Source organism: Oryctolagus cuniculus, chromosome 3, assembly GCF_964237555.1.
Source record: "Oryctolagus cuniculus chromosome 3, mOryCun1.1, whole genome shotgun sequence".
In the NCBI taxonomy this organism is placed as follows: Eukaryota; Metazoa; Chordata; class Mammalia; order Lagomorpha; family Leporidae; genus Oryctolagus; species Oryctolagus cuniculus.
This window is the reverse complement of record NC_091434.1, coordinates 2,158,550-2,180,428: the sequence shown is the minus strand read 5'-3', so window position 1 is coordinate 2,180,428 and position 21,879 is coordinate 2,158,550. Positions and strand designations below refer to the sequence as shown.

Sequence of the window (21,879 nt, the reverse complement as noted above, 5' to 3'; positions counted from 1 at the left end):
GGGCTGTGAGCACGTGACACAGAGAAAGGTGACCAGATGACGCCCCTGGTGACAGGAGAGGTACAGGCACCCCGTGGGCCATGAGCACGTGACACTGAGGTGACCAGATGACGCCCGTGGGTGACAGGCATAGGCGCCCCGTGGGCCGTGAGCATGTGACACTGAGAAAGGTGACCAGACGACGCCCGTGGGTGACAGGAGAGGCACAGGTGCCCCGTGGGCCGTGAGCACGTGACACTGAGAAAGGTGACCAGACGACGCCCGTGGGTGACAGGACACCTCACTGGGGAGGAGCCAAGCTCACCGGGGGCTCAGCTGTGCCTGAGTCCTCATCAGAAGCTGGGTGACAGTGAGGGGACACGGGGGAAGGGGGTGTGGCCTTGCTCTGGGAGGAGCATGGGGCACCCAGCCGAGCCTTGGATTCGGCCGTGGCCCTGGCCTCACGTGCGTGGCCTTTGTGGATGGGTACAAGGGTGCCAGGGTGCAGGGCAGGGCGCGTGCCCTGTGCTACCCTCTCCAACTTGCCCACTGCTCCTCCACTTCTGAGCCTACCGCATCAGGGCTGGAAGTGTGAGGGGGCTGGGGTGGGGGCCACCCAGCTCTGAGGACAACATGAGTAACCAGAACTTCGGAACGGACGCTCTGCAGCCCGCTGGACAGGGAGGGCAGGGCGTGTGGGGAAGGAAGCCACCGAGGGCAGCGCCCCCTGCAGGGCTGACGCCAAAGTCCCCTCCAAGCAGAAGGCCCTCGGCGCGGCCCTCCTGTTGGGCACACTGAGTACTTGATGTTATTTTAGGAATCAGATGCCAAAGTCGGCAGCAGGGTGACACCTGGGGTCTGAAAGGCAGGCTCCCCTCCCCCGTCGCCCTCCAGGAGCCCACCTGCGGAGACCGCTCCCCTCTGCTCCGCCCCGCGTCCTGCCGGCCGCCCCCCCCCCCCCCCCCCCGCTCCTCTCCTGGTTCTCCACAGCAGAGGCCCTGCCTCCCCCTGAGCCTGTGAGGTTCCAACTCAGACCCTCCCTGGGTACAGGGGGCACAGGCTGCCCCAGCCGTTTGATCTCAGGGTCCGTGCAGCTCATGCCTCCCCCCTCCCCCTGCCGGTGCCTGAGGGCCTGTGCCGGGCCCACGGGAAGCTCCCACGCGTCTGCATGTGTACCGAACACGGGTACAGCTGGGTCTCAGGAAGAAATCCTGGGCCTCACAGCCTTGTGCAGCCTGTGGTTAAGCCAAGGCAAAGCCGGAAGACACAAGGCAAAGCCCTGTGCCCACAGGACCTGTGAGGGGCCCTGGACGAGGCGCCAGCTGGCAGCCAGGCTCCCTTGGGAGTCTCAGGTTTGGGGGTTCTCACTCGATCCTTGGCTAGAAGACTGGAGTCTGGGCTCGTGGCCAGCCCCAGCCCTGTCGTGCCCCATCCCATGTAACAGCACGTATGGGAAATGGAATTCCTCCCTGTGACTGTCCCGGCATTCCCACACAAGGCTGTGTCCTCTAACAAGGTCCCAGGTCCCATCAGAGTACCCTCCCGGCACTGGTCCCCAGCAACGCGGGCCGGGTGGACCCTCACCAAGACCCGGGAGGGCGGCCCCAGCAGGGGCTGGTGGTGGCACTTGGGGAACAGAGGGAGGAGCGCACTGCCCCCTTCCCAGCACTTCTCCACGTGGGCACCCGGCTGCCCCAGAGCACTGGGCACACTGCCCTGGTAGTGGCCTGCGGGGGTCCTCAGCCTGAGGATGCGGTGCCGCAGGACGGCCTGAGTTGATGATGTGGTGGAGAGAACGAGGGGCGGAAGTCACCCACCCTGCAGACGCTGGGCTGTCACCGCCTCCACGCCCACTGCCAGCGCAGACGCGAAGCTGCCACGGAGTCACCTGTGCAGGTGGGAGGGAGGCTGGGGCCCGGGGCAGAGGTGGAGAAAGCCCGGAGGAGAAGGAGTGGAGGGAGGAGAGGATGAAGGCCACAGAGGCAGAGGCAAAGGGGCAGAGAGGAGAGGAAGCAGGGACCAAGGGAGAGGAAGCGACGAGACGGTGAGAGGAGGTGGGGGAAGCTGAGCGAGCAGGACGGGGGAGATGGGGGCGGGAGGAGAAAGCAGATGCCGGCCATGGGGAGGCACGTGTGCGGGCGTCAGACCCGGCGTCTCATCCAGGAGGCAAAACGGGGCCGTGCTGCTCCCATTGCCAGTGTTCAGATGGACAGAGGCCTGAGAGAGAGAGAGGGACTGAGAGAGGGAGAAAAGAGACAGAAATTTCCTGTTCAAGGGTCAAGAGACTAAAAGCAAGAAGGCCCTTCTCCCCCAGCCCCCGGCCTGGAAAGGCCCTGGAAAATACGGCGGAACAAGACGGCGGCAGGAGGCCCGACGATGAAGTGGGCTCACTCAGAACCGAAGCCAGAGCGTCCCAGTGCAGTGAAGCCATTCCCAGCACAGAGGCAGAGAAGGGAGGCTCCCCACCCCTTCACAAAGGCAGGACGCTGACCCGAGCCCAGATGGCGCCCGCGGGGAACTGCCGCACGCACAGCAGTGCACCTGGGACACTTGATGCAAAAATCCCATACAATGCCCCGGAAAAGACAAATCTCTGGGCACTGTGAGAAGCTCAGTGGTCGCCAGCGGCTGGGGAGAGGGAGGGGTGGGCAGAGCGGCGCCCTCCCTGTAGGACACCAGGAAGGTGGGAACGTGACGTTACACGCTACGCGAGCCCAGAGTGTGCCACACCCGGGTGACCCTGTGGTCCCGCGTGGACTCTGCACAGTAGGGCGTCAGCGTCGGCTCCTCAGGGCTGTCAAATGCGCCCTCTGCTGGGGGACGCTGACAACGGGCCGGAGTATGTGGGAAATTGTACTTTCTGCTCAATTTTGCTGTGAACCTAAATCTGCTCACAGAAGTCGATTTAGTTTTATTTTTTTAAAAAGATTCATTTATTTATTTGAAAAGCAGAGTTACAAAGAGGCAGAGGCAGAGAGATAGAGAGAGAGAAAGAGAGAGAGAGAGAGAGAGAGGTCTTCCATCCACTGGTTCACTCCCCAGATGGCTGCAACGGCCGGAGCTGCGCTGATCCAAAGCCAGGAGCTGGGAGCTTCCTCTGGGTCTCCCACGTGGGCCATCTACTACTGCTTTCCCAGGCCATAGCGGAGAGCTGGGTTGGAAGTGGAGCAGCTGGGACTTGAACCAGCATTGATATAGGATGCCGGCACTGCAGGTGGCAGCTTTACCCGCTACGTCACAGCACTGGCCTCTCAAATAAATAATCTTTAAAATACCCTACACAGGACTGGTGTTGAGGTTAGTAGGTTAAGATGCTGCCTATAATGCTGGTGTCCCATATAGGGTTCAAGTCCCGGCTGCTCCACTTCCAATGCAGCTCCCTGCTAATGTGCCTGAGAAAGCAGTGGAGGACGGTCTGAGTGCTTGGGCCCCTGCACCCACGTGGGAGACCCAGACACAGTTCCAGGTTCCTGACTTCAGAATGGCGCAGCCCCTTCTGTTGTGGTCATTTGGGGAGTGGAGTAGTGGATAGAAGATCTCGCTTTCTGTATCTCCCTCTCTGTAACCCTGCCTGTCAAATAAAATAAATAAGCCTGTAGCAACAGTAAAATACCCTGCACAATGTACGTATAACCAAGTTCAGCAGGACCTCACCCCGCCATAACCGCTGGTTGAATATAAAAACACAAGCGCAGCTCAGTATTGATGAATCTGATCAGATAAACATGTAATTATCTCAAAAGTTGCCAAAGGCACTCCCCAAATTCAGTATCTTTCCCTGTGATGAGAAACCCAGTGCAGCAGGAGTCCCCGCCAGTGCGGTGTGGACAGCGGCGCCCCCCAGAGGCTGAAGAGAGAACGCACGGTGACAGACCTGCAGGCAGCCGTCACAGAGGGAGGACCCGCAAGCTTCTCAATCCACAGCAGTTGTTCGACACTGGAAACTGTTCATTCATGTTTCGTCTACTTGAAAGGCAGAGAGACACACGGGGAGACAGCTTCCGTCTGCTCCCCACATGGCCGCCACAGCCAGGACTGGGCCAGGCCAGAGCCGGGAGCCGGGAGCTCCACCCAGTCCCACATGACGTGGGTCATCACCTGGCACCTCCCAGGATGCAAGAGCAGGGAGCTGGATCAGGAGCAGAGCAGCCGGGCCTCAACTGGCACTCGGACACAGGATGTAGTTGTCCCAAACAGTGAATTAAGTCTCCGCCAAGTGCCCGCCCCTGCCCAGCCATTTTAGTTCTAGAAACTCGTATGGGACAGCTGCCAAGTACACAAGGATGCTGACCTCGGCAGAACCTGGGAAATGTCCTTGGCATCGCCCGTGGGGGCATCCACACCAGGACCCCCACTGATCTGTGTGTTCTGGACCAGCCAGGTGCCACGCGGGCTGCACACGGGGGAGCTGTCTTCCCCAGCTCTGTGTCCCGGCCCAGAACAAAGCGCTGACTTGATACTCTTGAATGAATGGTTCTGTTTTTTAGGCTTAAAAAAAGGTCAAAGAACGGTATGTGCAGAATGGCCCCATTTGCATAAAAAAGACATGATCCTAGAAATAGACAGTTGCAAGTGCATGGAAAGCATCCAAAAGTGCACCTGACAGATTGTCACAGACACTGCTGCGGCGAGACCAAGGCGTGGGGCGGGAGGGGGCAGGAACACCTCCACGGCGTGCCTTCTGGGGCAGCTGACTTCTCCTGGGAGCGGGCACTGCCTTTTTAATAAAAGCGAGGTCGCGGAACAGCTACTTAACCCACTGGAACCTCATCTGTGAAGTGGAGAAGAGCAACCCCAGCTTGGAGGGCTGTCCCGGCAGCACAGCACCGACACGCCCGCGTGTTCAGAGCTCCACGGACAGTCCCCTGGCACTGTTGCTGCTCCTCTGGGAGGGGGCATCTCCTTGGCCGGCGCTGTGGCGTAGCAGGTGAGGCCGCCGCCTGCGGCACTGGCGTCCCATATGGGCACTGGTTTGAGTCCCGCCTGCTCCACTTCCGATTCAGCTCCCTGCTAATGCGCCTGAGAAAACAGTGGAAGACGCCCCAGGATTGCACCCACGTGGGGGCCCTGGAAGAAGCCCCTGGCTCCTGGCTTGGGTCTGTCCCAGCCCTAACTGTTGCCGCCACTTGGGGAATGAACCAACAGATGGAAGATCTCTCTCTCTGTCTCTCTCTCTGTCTCTCTCTCTTTCAAATAAATAACTCTTTTAAAAGAAGAAGAAGGGGGCATGTGTCCAGAGACGGCGGAGCGCATCCCCGCCGCACAGTCCCCGCAGGTGGGCCGGCCTTCCGCAAGGCTCCTGTGCTGCTCCTCACTCCACCTTTCCCGGGACAGCTGCTGGGCGGCTCCCTCACGTCACGTGTCTGCTCAGATGGCGCTGACCAAAGGCCACCTGTGATGGACCTCACTGAGGCTGCACCCGTTTCCTTCCACAGCACCCCACCCCCCCCCCCCGTGCCCTGACCTCCTGGGATTTTCTCCGTGGCACAGAAACAGCACCTGCTCTGTTCGATGTCCATCGTCCGTCTCCCCCAGTTATGGTACACGCGGGAGATGAAGCGCGGTTGTCACCGGCCAGCTGCGGCAACGCCTGACAACAGACCTGCAGGACAAATGAACAGCTGTGACCTGAAATGTGCCACCTGGGAAACAAAGCAGCAACCTGGACCAGGAACAGAGTCCCACCCGCAGGCCCGTGGGGAGGAGAGCGAGGCGCTGGCGGCAAGGCAGACCCGGCAAAGAGGAGGGGACAGACAGAGGGAGGGGCTCAGAGGCACTGCTGGTGAGCCCTGAGCTGACCCAGGGGAGACGCACCCGCTGTCCCGGATGGATGAGCGCTGGGGTGCTGGGCTTTCGGGAGGAACGAAGCTCAGGAGGTGACATTCCACGTAGGGGGTCTTCTCTTTACCCACCACCATAAGGTCCCAGGAAATGCATAATTATGGGGGTGGGCGCCTAGGGTGCTGGTTAAGGTGGGTGCCCGGGGGGATGCCTCACCCCGGGTGAAGTCCCAGCTCAGTTCTCCACTCCAGCTTCCTGCCGATGTGCACCCAAGAGGTGGGGGCAAGGTTCACCTGCTTGGGTTTCTGCCACCCACGCGGGAGACCTAGAGAGCGTTCCAGGCTCCCAGCTCTGGCTGTCGTGGGTAAGTGGAGAGTGAGCGAGTGGATGGACGGCCTCTCTTTCAAATTAGTGAACTAAAAATAAATACTGTGATTTTTTTTAAGAAAAGAAAATTATAGAAATAATGCATGGCTTTCAATTTTTTTTCCATGAAAATAAGCTTATGTTCTAATTCCAGCTTCCACAAACTTTTTGAAGGCCGCTCACGTAAGATGAGGACTCGTTCACTGCTCCATTCAACCCCCTGTGGAGGCGGAGTCAACACTGCTTGTGTTGGGCTAAAGGAGGTGCAGGGAGACACCGCTCTGAGCTGGCGGCGTGCTGGCCTGGGCGACTGAGAATGACCGTGATGTTCCCAGGGGCCTGGAACACGAAAGGAGGTGCAGGCTTTCCGGGAAAGCTGGGTCAGGTGGAACCTGAAGGAACTGTGGGACACCTGAGAGGCAGCAGCCAGCGCTCCGGAGGGGACTGGGCTGACCAGAAGCGGAAGCCATGGAGGCCACAGATTGTAGCCCGACATGAGAAGAGGACCAAGGAAAGACGTGGGCCACAGACGATGCCTGAAATCCGGCCAGGAAGAGCCCCACGTGAGTCTGAGAAGGGACGGCTGAAGCAGCAGCAAGAACATGGGACAGGATGCTGCTCAGGGCACAGGGCCGTCGACAGCGTCAAGCACGGCACCGTTTAGTGTGACGAGAACGGAAGTGTCTCGGAGTTAGCGGACTTTGCCAGCAGTTTCCAGCAGAATGGCCAGGAAAGTGTGTGACGAGCAAGCAGAGGCAGAAAACAAGGAGGAAGAACCTTGACTGTGGGCAGGAGAGCAGGTCTCCCAGGATCCAGCGGCCAGAGGACTGCAGCTGGCTCAGCCGGGAGGACTGGCAGGGGCCTGCGGTGTCCTTGGCTTGGAGACGTCCAAAAGTGCACTCAGGCTTTTCAGTGTTCAGGTACGAATCCCTTGGAGCTGGCACTGTGGTGCAGTGGGCAAAGCTGCCGCCTCTGGTACTGGCATCCCATGTAGCCGCCAGTTCAAGTCCTGGCTGCTCTACTTCCTATCCAGCTCCCTGCCAATGCGCCTGGGGAAGCAGTGGAAGATGGCCCAAGTGCTTGGACCCTGCACCCACTTCTGAGACCCGGAGGAAGCTCCTGACTCCGGGCTTCAGATCAGCCAGGCTCCTGCCCTTGTGGCCTTTTGGGGAGTGAACCAGCAGATGGAAGATCTGTCTCTATCTGTCTCTATCTCTGTCTGTCTCTATCTCTCTCTGTAACTGTCTTTCAATTAAATATTTATTTAAAAAAAAAGATATAAATCCCATTCACAATAGATTAAAAAAGACAAACCTAGGGATAAATTTAACCAAGGACATGAAAAACCTCTACAATGAAAAATCACAAAATGAGAGAAACAGATGACATTCAAAAATGGGAAAATCTCTCAAGTTCATGGATTGGAGGAATTAATAGTGTTAAAATGTCTACACTACCTAAAGCAATCTGCAGATTCAATGCAATCCAGATACATTTACCAGCGACATTCTTCACAGGACTAGAAAGGGTATTCCTAAATTCACACGGAAACATAAAAGACCCCAGGTAGCCAGAGAACCTTGGCCCATGAGAGCTAGGCAGGGGGGTGTGGCTGGGGGAGGGGCCAGCACTGTGGTGCTGGGCTGAGCTGGTGGGGCCCAGCGGCCCATGTAGAGTGAAGTCCTGGCTGCACCACTTCCGATCCAGCTTCCTGCTAATGTGCCTGGAAAAGCCGCAGATGGTACGTGGGAGATCGGCTAGGTTCCTGGTCCTGGCTTCCACCTGGCCCATCCCTGGCTGTCGCCAGCATTTGAGGAATGAACCAGCAGACAGACAGAAGATGCAGCCAGATCTTTCTCTTTCTGCCTCTCCCTCTCTCTCTCTGCCACTCTGCCTTCCAAATAATGAATAAAACACCTTTTTTAAAAAATGCTGGCAATGCTATGGTACCCTAATACACTGTTGGCAGGAACGCAAATTAGCAAAGCCACTGCAGAAAATGGTATGGAGATTCCTTAACAAATTAAAACTGGATGTGCCGTATGACCCAGCTATCCCACTTCTCGGAAAATATCCGAAGGAAATGAAGTCGGCATGTGAGAGACACCCGCACTCCCAGATTCACTGTCACCAGGGGCACAACGGCAAAGATACGGAATCAGCCTCGTTATCCACCAGCCGATGCCCGGATAAACAAACTGTGGTACATACACACAATGCAATATCACTCAGCTAAAAAAAGAGAATCTTGGGGCCAGCACTGTGGCACAGCGGGTTAACGACCTGGCCTGAACCGCTGGCATCCCATATGGGCGCCGGTTCTAGTCCTGGCTACTCCTCTTCTGATCCAGCTCTCTGCTGTGGCCTGGGAAAGCAGAGGGGGATGACCCAAGTCCTTGGGCCCTGCACGCACGGGGGAGGCCCGGAAGAAGCTCCTGGCTCCAGATTGGCGCGACTCCGGCGGCCGTCCAGGGAGTGACCCAGTGGATGGAAGACCTCTCTCTCTTTCTAACCCTGTCTGTCTTTCACATAAATAGAGATTTTAAAAATTGCTTAACATTAAATAAATACAACTCAAGACAAAGCAGAACGTCAGCAGGGCAGGGCGCGGCGGGGAGAGCATCCGGAACAGCGGGCTGCCGGCTCTGGCACCGGCCGAGCGGGCGCAGCGGCGCCTGGAGCCGAGGGCCGGCGCGGGCGGGACCAGCGCAGGGACTCCACGTCCGCGCCGGACCCAAACCCCGCGTGGTCCGCGAGACATTCGCCGAACCGGGACCGGGACCGGGACGGGACGCGTGCGAGGCCGGCTTTCCCCGCTCCATGCCCGGCCCCGGGCGCCCCCCGGAGCTTCGCGGGCTCTCGCGTTAGACAGGCGGCTGGAGCCCGCCTCGCCGTCCCTGCGGGTCCCTGAGACGCCCGCAGGACCCCCAGCCGCTCCCTCATCCGCGCGACCCCGGTGGGAGCGGCTGGAAGGCAGGGCGCGCCGCGCTTCCGGCCCGCGGCGGCGGGGGGCGGAGCCTCCGGGCGTGGAGACCTCTGGGAGTCGAAGTCCTGGCGAGTCGCGGGGTGTGGGGCGGCGAGAACTACAACTCCCAGGAGGCCGTGCGCCCGGCCTCGGGCCGGAGGGGCTGGCCGGGCCGCGGGTGTCCGAGGCCTGGGCGAGGGTCCGCGCGCCTCACTGGGCGCCGCCTGAACCCTGCTGCGCGGGGGCTGCGGGGCTGCGGGAGGGGCTGGAGGGCGAGGCGTCGCTGGCAGAAGCCCTGGTCCAGGGCAGAGCAGGGGAGTCGGGCTGGGGCGGGGTTAGGAGTGAGGGTGCAGACAGGTGGGGTGGGGTGTAAACCTAAACTTGGGGTGTCTGACCGGAAATGAGGCAGTAGGACGAGAAACTGAGGGCGACCTCTAGATTTATTATTATTATTATTATTATTATTATTGGAGAGGCAGAGAGACGGAAGAGAGAGAGAGGCAGAGAGAGAGGTCTTCCATCCGCTGGTTCACTCCCCAGATGACCACACAAGGGTCGGAGCTGCGCTGATCGAAGCCAGGAGCTTATTCTGGGTCTTCCCACTCTGGTGCAGGGACCCAAGGACTTGGGCCATCTTCCACTGCTTTCGCAGGCCACAGCAGAGAGCTGGATGGGAAGTGGAGCAGTTGGGACTGGAACCGGCGCCCGTATGGGATGCCAGCACCACAGGCAGTGGCTTTGCCTGCTGCGCCACAGCGCTGGCCCTGACCTCTGGATTTTGTGTGATTTCATTTTATTTGCCTAATGAATTGGGTGCCAAGAAGTGGCGACCGCTGCGGAAGCGACAGTGGTTCATGGTTAGTTTTCAGAGGAAGATGTTCAGCCGGCGTAACGGGTTACATGCACCTGAAGGCTCTTGGGCACACAGGAAGCCAATGCCGGGAAGGCTGTAGCCGCCTGGTACTCAGCCGGTGAGGAGGGGGGAAGGAAATTAACAGCCTGCTGTAAACTGCCCTGCGCTGCGGCCCACCAGGCACGGGTCAGAGGCCGTTAGTCTGCACTTCTAGGTCTGAGTCCAGCCTGTGTGGACAGTGAGGCTGTTTCGCACAGGGCGCACAGGGGTGACAGCAGGCTCCCTTGGCGTGATGTCCACCTGCTGGCTGCCGGACACTGAGCAGGCAGGACGCGGGGAGCCTGCAGGCTGGAGAGCAGCTGGGAGGGCTGGACCCGGTGGGGGCAGCTGGGAGGGCTGGACCCGGTGGGGGCAGCGTGGGAGGGCACGGTAGGATGACCCCCAGAGGTCAAGCTGGGACCGCAGGCCTGGCTGTCCCAGGGGACCCCGACAGCACTCTGCGGAGGAGGGGGGGGCAGGGGTCGGAAGTGTAGACATGAGGGCAGAGGCCGCTTCCAAGGAGAGAGGCTCCCAGGGCCCAGGCAGGTTTTCTCGGCCCCTTTGCAGAGGAAGGCGTCACAGACTGTAGGCTGATCCAGTGAAGAGAGCAGGCACTGAGCGGGTCAGTGGTCAGCGACCCCAGGCCCACATGGCCGGCCACGACGGAAGGCAGACCCACCCTGTCCACACCCCAGTGCCGTGTGCGTGTTACTTTATATGGCAAACGAGGACTAAGAAGTTTGGCATAGAGTCTGGGTTATATGGCTGAGCCAGTGCAAACATCAGGGTCCTTACAGGTAGGGGGGAGGAGGCAGAGGAGGGTCAGGAGACCCAGGCTGTGAGCATTTGGCTTCAGGGTTAGGACGCCCTTGGGGCACCTGCACCCGCGGCACAGGGCTGATTCCTGGTTTCCTGCTGATGCGCACCTGGGAGGCAGCAGGCGATGGCTCAGTTGGGTTCCTGCCTCCTCTCTCGCATCAATATACGTGTGTACATAAATACACAGATACAGAAGGGCCAGATGGTAAACGCGTGTGGTGTCAGCACACGGGGCTGCTGTCACCTACTGTGGGAGCCACACTCACTCAAGTTCCGACCTCCAGGCACAGGGGCTGCCCGTGCCGCGGCCCTCTGACCTCACGTAGGTGGGGTCCCCTCGTCCCTCAAGTCAGTGGCACGAGGAGGAAGCCCGACAGCCTGACACAGGTAGGCAGACGCTGGCTGTAGACTCGGGCATCCGAACGAGGAGGCCGCTCCCATCCCAAATGGCCATTAGCTTTATGACTCCTGGAAGCTCATCAACTGCAGAACGGTGGCGTCCCCATCCCTGTCACCCTGGAGACAAGCCCCCTGCCAGTGGAATCCTCTGGGGGCACACCATTTCCAGGAGGCGTGGCCTGGCCTGAGGACCTGCCCAGCCACAGCGGAGGCCAGCCAGCAAGCGTCCATCTCCATTGCTCATTTTGCTGACAGAAGGTGAGGATGAGAGAGAGAGAGAGAGACAGACACCGCCCTTCCATCCAGTGGTTCATTCCCCAAATGGCTGCAACGGCCAGGGCTAGGCCAGGCCAAAGACGAGAGCCTGGAAGTCCATCCTGGTTTCCCACGTGAATGCCCGGGCCCAAGGACTGGGCCATCTCCTGCTGCTCTCCCGGGGAGCTGGACCGGAAGTGGGGCACCACCAGGGCGACCCCCGGAGCCGAGGTGTTAAACGCATCAGTACTCCAGCTGCAGGACAGGATGTGCCGAGGTCACCACGCACACGTCGCAGCATTAACGACACATCATTCAGGTTTCTTCAAGGCCGTCGTACTGCGAAACTCTTTATTTAATGCGTCTGGGAACATGTGACCGCACCCTGACACAGAAACTCAAGTGTGCTACCGCAAGACGTTCAGAACGTCTCGCGTCTCTGGCACTGCTGCAGGTGCCCCTGCCCGGGACACGAGGGCTCAGCAGCACCGGCCGCCTCTGCCCTCACTCCCCGCCCAGCACCTGAGACTGCTGGCAGAGGTGCACACGGAAGAGGGTGGAGCTCTGGCTGGGTCTTCCTCCTGCCTGGAGCTCCCCCCTCCACCACCCCTGAGCACAAAGAGGCTCCCTCCAGGAACAGGGCCCGGGGCCTGGCTGGGCCGTCACCTGGTGCTGGCCAGCCAGCTACCCACTGGAGGAGGGCGGCCGACTGGGAGACCCCTCGGGCCCTGCCCCACCACGTGGGACCCCCAGGGTGGCGGGCGTGCAGCTGGGAAGGCCTGGCCCCTGGTTCCGGGCCAGCACAGTCACCAGGGCCGCCAGACGCTCTGGGCCATTCGGGCTGCAGTGAGGCCGCCCAAGGCTGCAGGCACCAAGTGCAGCCGCTCCCCAGGCGCCCGACTCAAATCAGCCTCGGAGGCCTCCTCAAGGTCGGAGCCCAGGTCGTCCCCGGGACCTGGGGGGCTGGGCAGTGGGGACCCCGGGGACGCCCCTGCGGCCCAGCCGCCCCGCCCAGGGGCTCCCGGCGGTCCCGCCAGGGCGCCCCCCAGCAGGTCTCGGAAGCTGCTGCCCTCGCGCAGGGGCATGGACTCCAGCAGGTGGTTCAGGAGCTGGGCGGCGACGGTGGCGTCAATGGCCTGGCACGTGGACACGAAGGTGTGCACCTCGTGCATACACTGGATGTAGCCGGCGGCGAAGCGCTCGCTGGCTTCCGCCCGCAGCTGCTCGCGCTCTGCGCCCGAGAGAGGGGAGGAGAGAGCCGTGCCCGGCACGGTGAGCGGCGACTCCCCTGGCCCACGGGTCCCCCCCTCCGTGGACCCCGGGGAGGGCCCTGGGCGCCGAGCGGACGGGGGAGGTCACCCCTCCCGGGGAGGGGCGGCCCGGGCCAGCGCGCCCCGCACTCACCGCGCGCCCGGCCCCGCAGCGCTCCCTGCACGCGCCGCACGGTCAGCTCCAGCACCTCGGCGTTCTCCAGCTTGGCCTGCACCTGCGCCGTCGGGGAGCGCGTGAGGCCGGCGCGCGCCCCGCAGCCCGCCCCGCAGCCCGCCCCCGCGCCCGCCGGCCGCACCTCGGCGCCCGCCAGCAGCAGCCGCAGCTCCTGCAGGCTCTCGTTGATCCGCGCGCGCCGCTTCTTCTCCACCAGGGGCTTCCGGGCCTGCGGGAAGCGGGCCCCTGAGCCCCGGCCCCGGGCGGCCTCCCCCCGCCCGCCCGCCCGCGCCTCCGGCCCGCACCTTGCGGTCCCCACGAGCCTCCCCGCTGTCTTCGTGCTCCCGGCCCGTACGGTCCCGGCCGGGGGCCAGGGACGGGGCCATGGCCGCCCCGCCACGAGTGCGGCGAGGGCTGCGGGCGGTGGGCGCCGGCTCCTCGAGGCCCCGCGGCAGCCCTCGCCGTCGCGCGTCTTCCGGCCGCCGGCCGCCCCGCCCCTTTTATAGAGGCTCATTTGCATGTCAATGCGCCGATTGGCGGAGCGGGCGCGGCGCTGCGGGCCGCGAGGCGCGCCGCAGCCAATGGGAGCGGCGCGCTTTGTGCGGTCCCGCGGCCCGGGCGGCGAGCAGCTGGCAGGGCGGGGCCCCTCGCGCAGCGCCGTCGCGACCCCCGCGGGGGCGGCCCCCAGGACCGCGGCCCCGGCCGCGCTGGTCGCTTCCTTCGCCGCGTTAGGGCGCGGGTCTGCGTGCGTGCGTGCGGGGACTCCTCCGTGGTCCGCCTGGCTCTCTCCTCCGGACCGGGAGGGGACGTCGCATCCGGCCAGGGTGCCTCTGCGCTCCGGGGAGGTGGGGCAGCCTCATCCCGACACCAGGCTCGCCCCGCAACGCCCACCCTCGGTTGGCCCCAGCATCCTGGTGGGGCGGGGTCCGCCAGCGCTGTCGCCTGCCTGTTCCTCCTCGCGCTCCCCTTGCCCCGCCACCCGCTCTGAGCGCTCCCACCCTCGGTGGTCCCCTCGCCCCCAGTTCCCCGTAGCCCTCCTTTTCCTTCGCCTCCCCCTGCTCCGACGCCTCCTTCGCTGGGCCGCACCCCCGGGCTCTCCTTCCCGGCCCCTCCCTGAGCTCCAGCCCCCCAACCCGTCATGCACCGCCCCACCTCCCCACGGTGCCCCCCGCCCCGGGCCCCCGCCCCACCTCCCTACGGTGCCCCGCGCCCCGCCGCGCCGCCGTCTGGCCCCGTAACTTGATGCCCGTGACAGTTGGCAGCTGCAGCCGCGCCAAGAGCGACAGGTGTCGGCCGCGCCTTTGTCTCCGCCCGCTTTGTGCGGCCGGCAGGCGCTTGCTCGGGGCGGCCAGACGCCCGCCACCCCCCCACCGCGGCCGCCCATCTGCCGGCCCTGCCGAGCCCAGCTCCTGCTCCACCGCCCGGCTGCCTGCGCCGCCCCGCAGAGCCGGAACGCCCCCCTTCCGCCCCCAGCCGCAGGCCTGCCACGCACCACTTGCCCTGTGCAGGGTGCTGAGCCCTCCAGGCTGCCGGTGCCAGACCACGGACCCTCTGTCCACATTCCTGCACCTGCAGAGCAGAGCCGGACCCCGCGGAGGTGCTGGGTGCTAGGGAATGGGAGGGGGTGTGTGCCCGGGGTGGGGGGCACGGCTGTGCCCAGGGCCTCTCCCAGGAGCACAGGGGCTCCAGTCCAGGTGAGCTTGGTGGGAGATCTGGAGGGTGCCCACCACCTTCCTGAGCTCTGTAGCCACTGGGCCTCCCTGGCCCCTCTGTGTGCAGGCCCTGCGTCTCCTCCACCCTCCGTCACTAGGGAGAAGTGGACCTGCCTGTCCTCACCCTCTGTGTTTAGTGTCCCCACAGCCGTGAGGCTCTGCTGTCTCCCACCCTTGAGTGTCCCTGGGCTGCCCAGGGGCCCAGCTGCACCCCCACCCCACCCCACCCCTAGTGAGGCTGAGAGGGTGGGGCTGCAGGGCCCCAAGGAGGCCCGTGACTCGATTCCCCTTCCCCACTTAGACCTCACCACACAGGAGACCCCCAAGTGGCTACACCTCGTTTCCACTGCTTGGAGAAACTGAGATAGGGGAAATAAACTGGGTGATTTTAATTTTTTTAAAGATCTATTTGAAAGGCGGCATTACAAGAAAGAGGGAGAGACAGAGAGGTCTTCCATCCACTGGTTCACTCCCCACATGGCTTCAACGGCTGGAGTTGGGCCGGTCCAAAGTCAGGAGCCTGGAACTCCAACCTGGTCTCTCACGCGGGTGGCAGGGGCCCAAGCCCTTGGGCGCATCTTTTGCTGCTTTCTCAGACGCATTAGCTGAAGTGGAGCACGTGGGACGGGAACCTGCGTCCGGTTAGGATTCGGCATCGTCAGCAGTGGCCTCGTCCCCGTGCCACGACGCCGGCCCCTTGGTGACACTTCTTACACTGGCGAGTTGGCGGACAAAGGCAGCAGAGGATGGCCGAGGCCCTGATTCCTGGAGAAAGCCGACGGGACACGGGAGCTGTGTGGGGGAGGCGGGGGCAGAGGAGGGCGCAATAAAGTCAAATGCACACAAAAGAGCGGAGGCACCTCCAGGAGGAACCCAAAGAGCTGCCCACAGAAAGAAACGCCCTGTAGGCACCACGTGGCTCAGCAGGCAGCGTTCTCCCAGGGCCCCAGCACTGGGCTCAGTCTGAGAAGGGAAGGAGCGGTAATAATTAAGGTTACAGCAAAGCCGACTTTGTGAAAGCGGCACCGTGACAGGTGCTGGGAGAGGAGATGGGAAGGCGGGCTTGTCCGGCGGGCGTTGTGGGCCGCAGATGAAGCTCTGGGACCAGCCTCGGTGTGCACGGTGTCCCTGAGAGCCTGGAGTGAGCCGCCGGCACCACCGAGCCAGCAGGTCTCTCGGCTGTGTCCCCGGATCTCTCTGAAGTTAACAAGCTGTGTGGGCGCCTGCCGTGAGTTCAGAGAATTCTGAATACTGGCACGAGTACACCCGGCAGCATGAGATTTCTCAAACTTTTTATTCAGTGAGAAATGAGGGCCCTGTCCAAGAGAGAGGGACATCTGGATTCAGACGGAGCACCAGGAGCCAGCCTCGTGGGGGGGCGTGCCGGCAGGAAGGCACGGAGCGGGTGGCCCCATGGCCACGCGCCCCAGAGGTGCGGGGCAGCAAGGGGTTGGAGGGCAGGGAGGGAAAAGAAGGGCAAAGGGCAAAGGGACCTTTAATCCACTTCCAAAGGGGAGGGGTCAATTAGTCTGACTGGCAGGTGGGCGCACAGGTGGGGTCAGGTAGGGGCATGAGATCATACAGCCGCGTGGTGAAGGCGTGGTCCTCCAGCTCACAAACCTGATCAGTTTATCCTATCTGCCTGCCTACATTGGTCGGACTGGAAGTTCCGTCTTCGTCAGCTTCAAGCTCTAGTGGCTAGGGATGGCTTGGCCGTTTAGTCCCAGGAGCCGGGCTTCCCCCATCTGGGCCCCTCGCTCAGCCACCCTGCAGGACCCACTTCCTGCCGTTTGTTGCCTGGGCTGATGCTGCCTCCACAGTTGGCCCAAGCACAGACTTCCTGAGCGCTGGAACCTTTTGATCCTTCCCACAGCCAGGAAGAGAGGCCTGCAGAGGCTGGGCAGGGCCTGGTGGCCACAGGGGGACCAGTCAGCAGCAGGAGGGGCAGGCCATAAATCCCCAGGGAACAAAGGCAGCGGCCAGCCCGCAGACACCCAGGCCTATCTGCCCGGGAGACTCTCCTTTTGGTTTGGAAATAAAGGAGGGGGTGCCCGGGCTGTATGGAAAATAAAGACACAATGACAGCCCTGTCTGTCTGCCGCCTGGACACTCGCGGAGGCCTGGGCTCCCACCGGCACTGCCGTCCAGCAGCCAGTCCTGCCGGGAGCTGCCTCACTCCCCGCTGCAGCCCCAGGGTCTTGGTTTGACAAGTGGGGGGAATTCTGGAGTACAGAACACACCAAACACCAGTAAGGGAAGGGCTCATTGGGGAAAACCCAGCAGACCAGAGGGAGGGGGCGAAGAGGGAAGAAGAGGGGAGAGAGGGATGGAGCGAGGGAGGCAGAGGCCCTTGACCTCTAGTGGAAACCTTGGCGGCCAACAGGGCCTGGGCCAGAGGGCAGGAGGTGCAGACACAAGGTTTAGATCCAAGATGGAAAACCTGGAGGGCTCACAGAGGTGATAAAGATCTTGAATGATATCAGGGTCAAACCACTCCTGCCTTGGGCCGATCCCTCAGGGCCAAATGCGCTGCCGTGGAGGGGCCAATTTTGACGGACTGTTAAGGTCCTACACACGCCAAGCTCGATTACAGAGACAGATGAGGCGCTGTGTTTGAGGGCTGGAGCCGATTTGAGAGGGACCACGTTCCTTAGGAGGCTACCAAGAGGAGAATCGGCTAGAAAAAAGTTCCCATTGCGACCTGTAGAGTCAGATCCATGGACTGCAAGCGTCCTCGCATCCCGGCCATCTGACTACCGAGAGAATGTGGGAGCAGAAGGCGGGGCCGTCGCCCAGGCGCCCCATGGAGCCCAGGGCCTCGCCTGTAGAAGGGGAACAGAGGTCGAGTCGTCACTCACACCCACTGCTGCCCGGACACAGTGTCCGTAGAGACTAGAAGCCTTACGTAGGAGCTGTGGGTAGTGTCCAGTGCTACGACTTTTGCGAGTCAGACAAGCAGACGACAGTAGCCACAACTCAGAGTCGAGTCGCCCTGAGGATTTCCCGTCCGCGTCTTACCTCAGAATTTGGAAGGCCGGTGTGTGGATGGAGACTGTGGAGTGTTTGGTGGCGTGGAAGGAGTTCCGGGGCTGTGTTTTGTGACCGGCAGGAATCAGGACCCCAGAGCAGCTCAGAGATCCTCAAAGGGACAGCAAAGTCATGGGGGACGCGGGGTCAGCAAGGTAAGGTTTTCCCGGCCAACGCACCAAAGTTAGCCGTCACAAAACACACCAAACACTGGAGTAAGGGAGGGGGTTTACTGGGGAAACCCAGCAGGCAGGAGGGGAGGGGTGAGGAGGGAAAGAGAGGAGAGTATAAGAGGGAGAGACAGAGGAGAGGAGCTAGCGAGGAGAGAGAGTGAGAGAGAGAGCAGAGAGGAGAGAGAGCGAGGAGAGAGAGAGACAGAGAGGAGAGAGAGCAGAGAGGAGAGAGAGCTAGCGAGGAGAGAGACAGAGGAGAGAGAGTGAGGAGAGAGAGGAGAGAGAGACAGAGGAGAGAGAGAGACAGAGGAGAGAGAGACAGAGCAGAGAGAGCAGAGAGGAGAGAGAGGAGAGGAGCTAGCGAGGAGAGCGAGAGCCCCGTGTTCAGGAAGGGGCCCTTTTAACACTTTGCCGGAGGCGGGCAGGGAAGCAGGAGCAGCGAATCCCATGAGGATGGGGGTGGGGCCTAGGATGTAAATCAGGTGTGGATCGTGCCATAGATAAAACTGCCAGTTTCCTAACACGGGGTGCCATTTATGTTGCCAGGAGCTTATTAATAAATTTGGAATTTTAATAGGCCTTGTGGGTCCTCGCCTCATATTCAGAGAATTCCGAATACTGGCATAAACACAAGGCAGCACGATACATTTTACGCTTTTTATTCAGTGAGAGAAATGTCTAAGAACTCTGGATTCACAGCGAGCACCAGCAGCCAGCCACACAGGGGAGCGCAGGCCGGGAAGTGTGGGGCGGGTGGCCCAAGGCACGGGACAGCAAGGGGGTCCAGGGCAAAAGGAAAAAAGGGCCGGGCCACCGTGTTCCAGGCCTTTAATCCACTTCAAAGGGGCATGATTAGTCTGATTGGAGGGGGGGTGCACAGGTGTGGCAGGTAGGGCACGAGGTCACACCGGGGCGTGGTGAAGGCGTGGCCTTCCAGCTCACAAACCTGATCAGTTTTATCCCATCTGCTGCCCTACAACGGGAGGCATGGGGGGACAGCGGAAGGGTGTCTTCCAGGTTCCACTTGTGGTCAGCTACCCCGCCCCCAGCTCTGCAGAAAGAGGGGCTGGGGTAGGAGGGCCGCCTGGGGGGAGATGCAAAGTCTGAGGACCCAGCACCTTTCTGACTCTGCCTTCAGCCCCGTGGCCACTACACGGGTAGCCAGGCCAGGCCAGCCAGGCTGCGTGCCTGTGATGGGGAGGCCAGCGTGGGTGCCTGGGGCCACAGCAGAGTGGAGGGGAGCTGGGGCAGGGAAGCCAGGCGGCTGCACCCCTGTATCTGCAAGTGCACAGCTTAAGCAGGTGGGTGAGCTGGGAGTGAACGGGGGGCCGCGTGGGGGACGTGCGGGGAGCTGGGAGTGAACTGCCAGCCGTGTGGGGGATGTGGGGGGAGCTGGGTGTGACCAGCCGGCCACGTGGGGGATGCAGGGGGAGCTGGGAGTGGACGGGAGGCCATGTGGGGGATGCGGGAGGAGCTGGGAGTGGACGGGGGGCCGTGTGGGGGACGTGGGGGGAGCTGGGTGTGACCAGCCGGCCGCGTGGGGGACATGGGGGGAGCTGGGAGTGGACGGGGGGCTGCGTGGGGGACATGGGGGGAGCTGGGAGTGACCAGCCGGCTGCGTGGGGGACATGGGGGGAGCTGGGAGTGGACGGGGGGCTGCGTGGGGGACATGGGGGGAGCTGGGAGTGGACGGGGGGCTGCGTGGGGAACATGGGGGGAGCTGGGAGTAAATGGAGGGCCGTGTGGGGGACATGGGGGGAGCTGGGAGTCAACTGCCGGCCGCTTGGGGGATGCAGGGGGAGCTGGGAGTGGACGGGGGGCCGCATGGGGGACATGGGGGGAGCTGGGAGTGGACGGGGGTTGCGTGGGGGACATGGGGGGAGCTGGGAGTGAACTGCTGGCCATGTGGGGGACATGGGGGGAGCTGGGAGTGGACGGGGGTTGCGTGGGGGACATGGGGGGAGCTGGGAGTGAACTGCTGGCCGCGTGGGGGACATGGGGGGAGCTGGGTGTGACCAGCCAGCCGCGTGGAGGACATGGGGGGAGCTGGGAGTGGACGGGGGGCCTCGTGGGGGACGCAGCCAGACTATGAGAGGCCACACGAGGCCCGCGCATCTTCTTTAAAGCAATCTTTGGACAAGCTTTGATCTCTCCAGATTTTCCCTCTGTGCCACACTAAAAAGACACAACTGAAAATAAAAATATACTCGCTTTATTTACCGATTTTCTAAAAGGCAAAAGAGTCTTAAAAAGACACAAGCAGTCACACAAATATATTGCACTAGGGGACGAAGGTTTGGTTTGTGCGGGAACAAACCACTTGTCCGCGAGGCTCAACAGATCGTCACACGAACTCGGGAGCGCCTCTGATCTCCCCAGGAATACACTGAAGGAAGGCTCAGTTCAAACAGAGACGTGGGGCACACGCACTACAGAAACAGGGCTCGGTGCTGGGCACCGTGTAAACAAATCACGAAGCGATGCTAGAAGTCACTGCAGGGCGGCAGCTGACAGCCGCTGAGCACAGCCTGACGGAGCGGATGCTGACGGCAAACGTCTTAAGGTAGAACGAGGGTTTGGCAGCTCCGTGTTTAGGTAACGTGGATGCAACCTTAAACCATCCCGGCCGTGGCCTGTGTGCAGAGGTCAGACTACTGCCTCCTGGGCGAGTGCAGAGTTCCCGTGGTTCCGGGAAACCGGGTTAATGTTCCGGCGTGACGGTGGAAAGCGACTGGAAGGCGAGCAGACGGCACCTCTCTCGTCGGACCCCTGCGCTGCTCTCCGCTGAGCGTCACAGCCTTGGTCCAGTCTCACGGCACCTGCTCTGTCACTGGTGCCTCATCCACACGGGACCGGTAAGACATCTTCCCAGTCTTTGGGAAACGCGATGCAACGTGAGGCTTTGTGAAAAGCCGGGCCAGCTGGCGTCACTCTAGCCGAGCGTCAGATCAGTCCCCGGCAGGCACGTGAGCACCCCCGCAGCCAGGCCCCCGGCCCGGGTGGGCGACGGCAGCCTGCGGCCCTGCCTTGCATCTGCTCACCTGGGCCAGCCTGGTTTGTACAGAGGTCGCGCTAAGGAGACGACCGGCAACGTATGGTCCGACGTGGTCTGAACGAGGTGGAGCCATCCAGGGGCCGGGGGTACCTGGATGGGTTGGGCACACAGCCACCAGCTCTGAGACCACCGCTAACAAGCGAAGGCCAGGCTGAACCCCTTCTCCCTGCGGCACGCGGAAGCCGGAGCTGCTGGGGGGGCCGGGGGCGTGATGTCTCCACTTGGGGGGTGGGGGATCAAGCTTGACTGAATGAGGGTTTCGATGCAAAGCAGCCTGCAGGGCAGGGCACAGGCGGACGTGATCAAACACCCTAGGAAAGTTCTGGAAGCCGCAGCTGAGAGCCACACAAGGCAGCTTCCTGGCTGCTCGCCCCAGCCTGGCACGAAGTCTCAGGCCAGAGGTCCTCATCGCGGTCTCTGACGCCTGCCCGGGGCCACCCTCTCAGCCTCGGACCCGGGCCCGCGCTGGAGCACAAACGCTCCCAGCCCCTTTCACAAAGCTACATGACACAGTCTGTCCCTGCAGCGGAAGCAGACGTGGGGCCCGCCCTGTCCCGCAGGCCCCGTCTCGCGGAGGTCACTGGCCGTGGGGCTGGCGGGCACCAGGAGCTATGTTTGTCCTTCCCGCGCCTGGCTCGGGGCGGGCCCCTCCTCCTCCTCCTCGCCGAGGCCCCCAGGGCCAGCGTCTTCCTCGCACGGCGGGCACAAGCTGCCCCTGTCCTTGTTCGCGCAGTAAACACATTCCTGAAAAGCAGGGCAGCACAACACGAGACCCTCGTTAGCAGACGAGGGAGGCGCAGTGACCGGGTCCCCGAGGCTGCTGCCCACGCCTCGCCTGTGGGGTGGGGCGGGACCAGGAATCACACAGCAGGGCCCTGTGCCCCTCCCCTGCCCGGAAGTGCGGCTCTAACCACACGCTGGCTTCTCTGACGGCTCAGAGGCACAGCACAGTGCAGCTTCCCGTGTGAGGGGACACCCGGGCACTGCGGGAGGTTCCGTGTGAGGAGCAGCCGTCTCCTGCCCACAGCAGC

At 62.1% G+C, this 21,879-nt stretch overlaps 2 protein-coding genes and 1 long non-coding RNA gene across 4 annotated transcripts in view; all 3 read right to left on the bottom strand.

The window, feature by feature from the left end:
- Positions 1-982: 982 nt before the first annotated feature.
- LOC138849141 (uncharacterized) lies at positions 983-7,347 on the bottom strand. The gene is made up of 3 exons (XR_011387543.1): positions 6,904-7,347; positions 5,479-5,581; positions 983-4,750 (listed from the first exon to the last, which is right to left on the bottom strand). It is a non-coding gene; the product is annotated as an uncharacterized lncRNA (long non-coding RNA).
- Positions 7,348-11,770: 4,423 nt separating this feature from the next.
- HES6 (hes family bHLH transcription factor 6) lies at positions 11,771-13,387 on the bottom strand. Of its 2 annotated transcripts, none has more exons than XM_051838238.2 (4): positions 13,187-13,387; positions 13,024-13,110; positions 12,901-12,942; positions 11,771-12,687 (listed from the first exon to the last, which is right to left on the bottom strand). In XM_051838238.2, exons 1-4 carry the CDS (start codon positions 13,265-13,267, stop codon positions 12,559-12,561), a joined length of 339 nt encoding a protein of 112 aa, XP_051694198.1. In that variant the 5' UTR covers positions 13,268-13,387; the 3' UTR covers positions 11,771-12,558. The 2 variants fall into 2 exon arrangements, with proteins under 2 accessions (XP_051694198.1, XP_051694197.1); XM_051838237.2 differs by having other exon boundaries at positions 12,861-12,942; positions 13,187-13,378.
- A 6,602-nt stretch (positions 13,388-19,989) lies between these two features.
- PER2 (period circadian regulator 2) overlaps positions 19,990-21,879 on the bottom strand; it is a 35,003-nt gene continuing 33,113 nt past the window's right edge. Inside the window, exon 22 of the mRNA XM_070071477.1 lies at positions 19,990-21,592. Within this exon, the coding sequence (XP_069927578.1) occupies positions 21,458-21,592 (135 nt within the window). The 3' untranslated portion in view covers positions 19,990-21,457. The remainder of the gene's footprint in view (positions 21,593-21,879) is intronic.

Excerpts from the sequence above, each read along its gene's own strand:
- HES6 (XM_051838237.2), bottom strand. The coding sequence starts at position 13,267 with ATGGCCCCGTCCCTGGCCCCCGGCCGGGACCGTACGGGCCGGGAGCAC. Across the intron at positions 13,111-13,186 it reads AGGCTCGTGGGGACCGCAAG|GCCCGGAAGCCCCTGGTGGA; the intron begins GTGCGGGCCGGA and ends CGCTTCCCGCAG. Across the intron at positions 12,943-13,023 it reads TGCTGCTGGCGGGCGCCGAG|GTGCAGGCCAAGCTGGAGAA; the intron begins GTGCGGCCGGCG and ends CCGACGGCGCAG.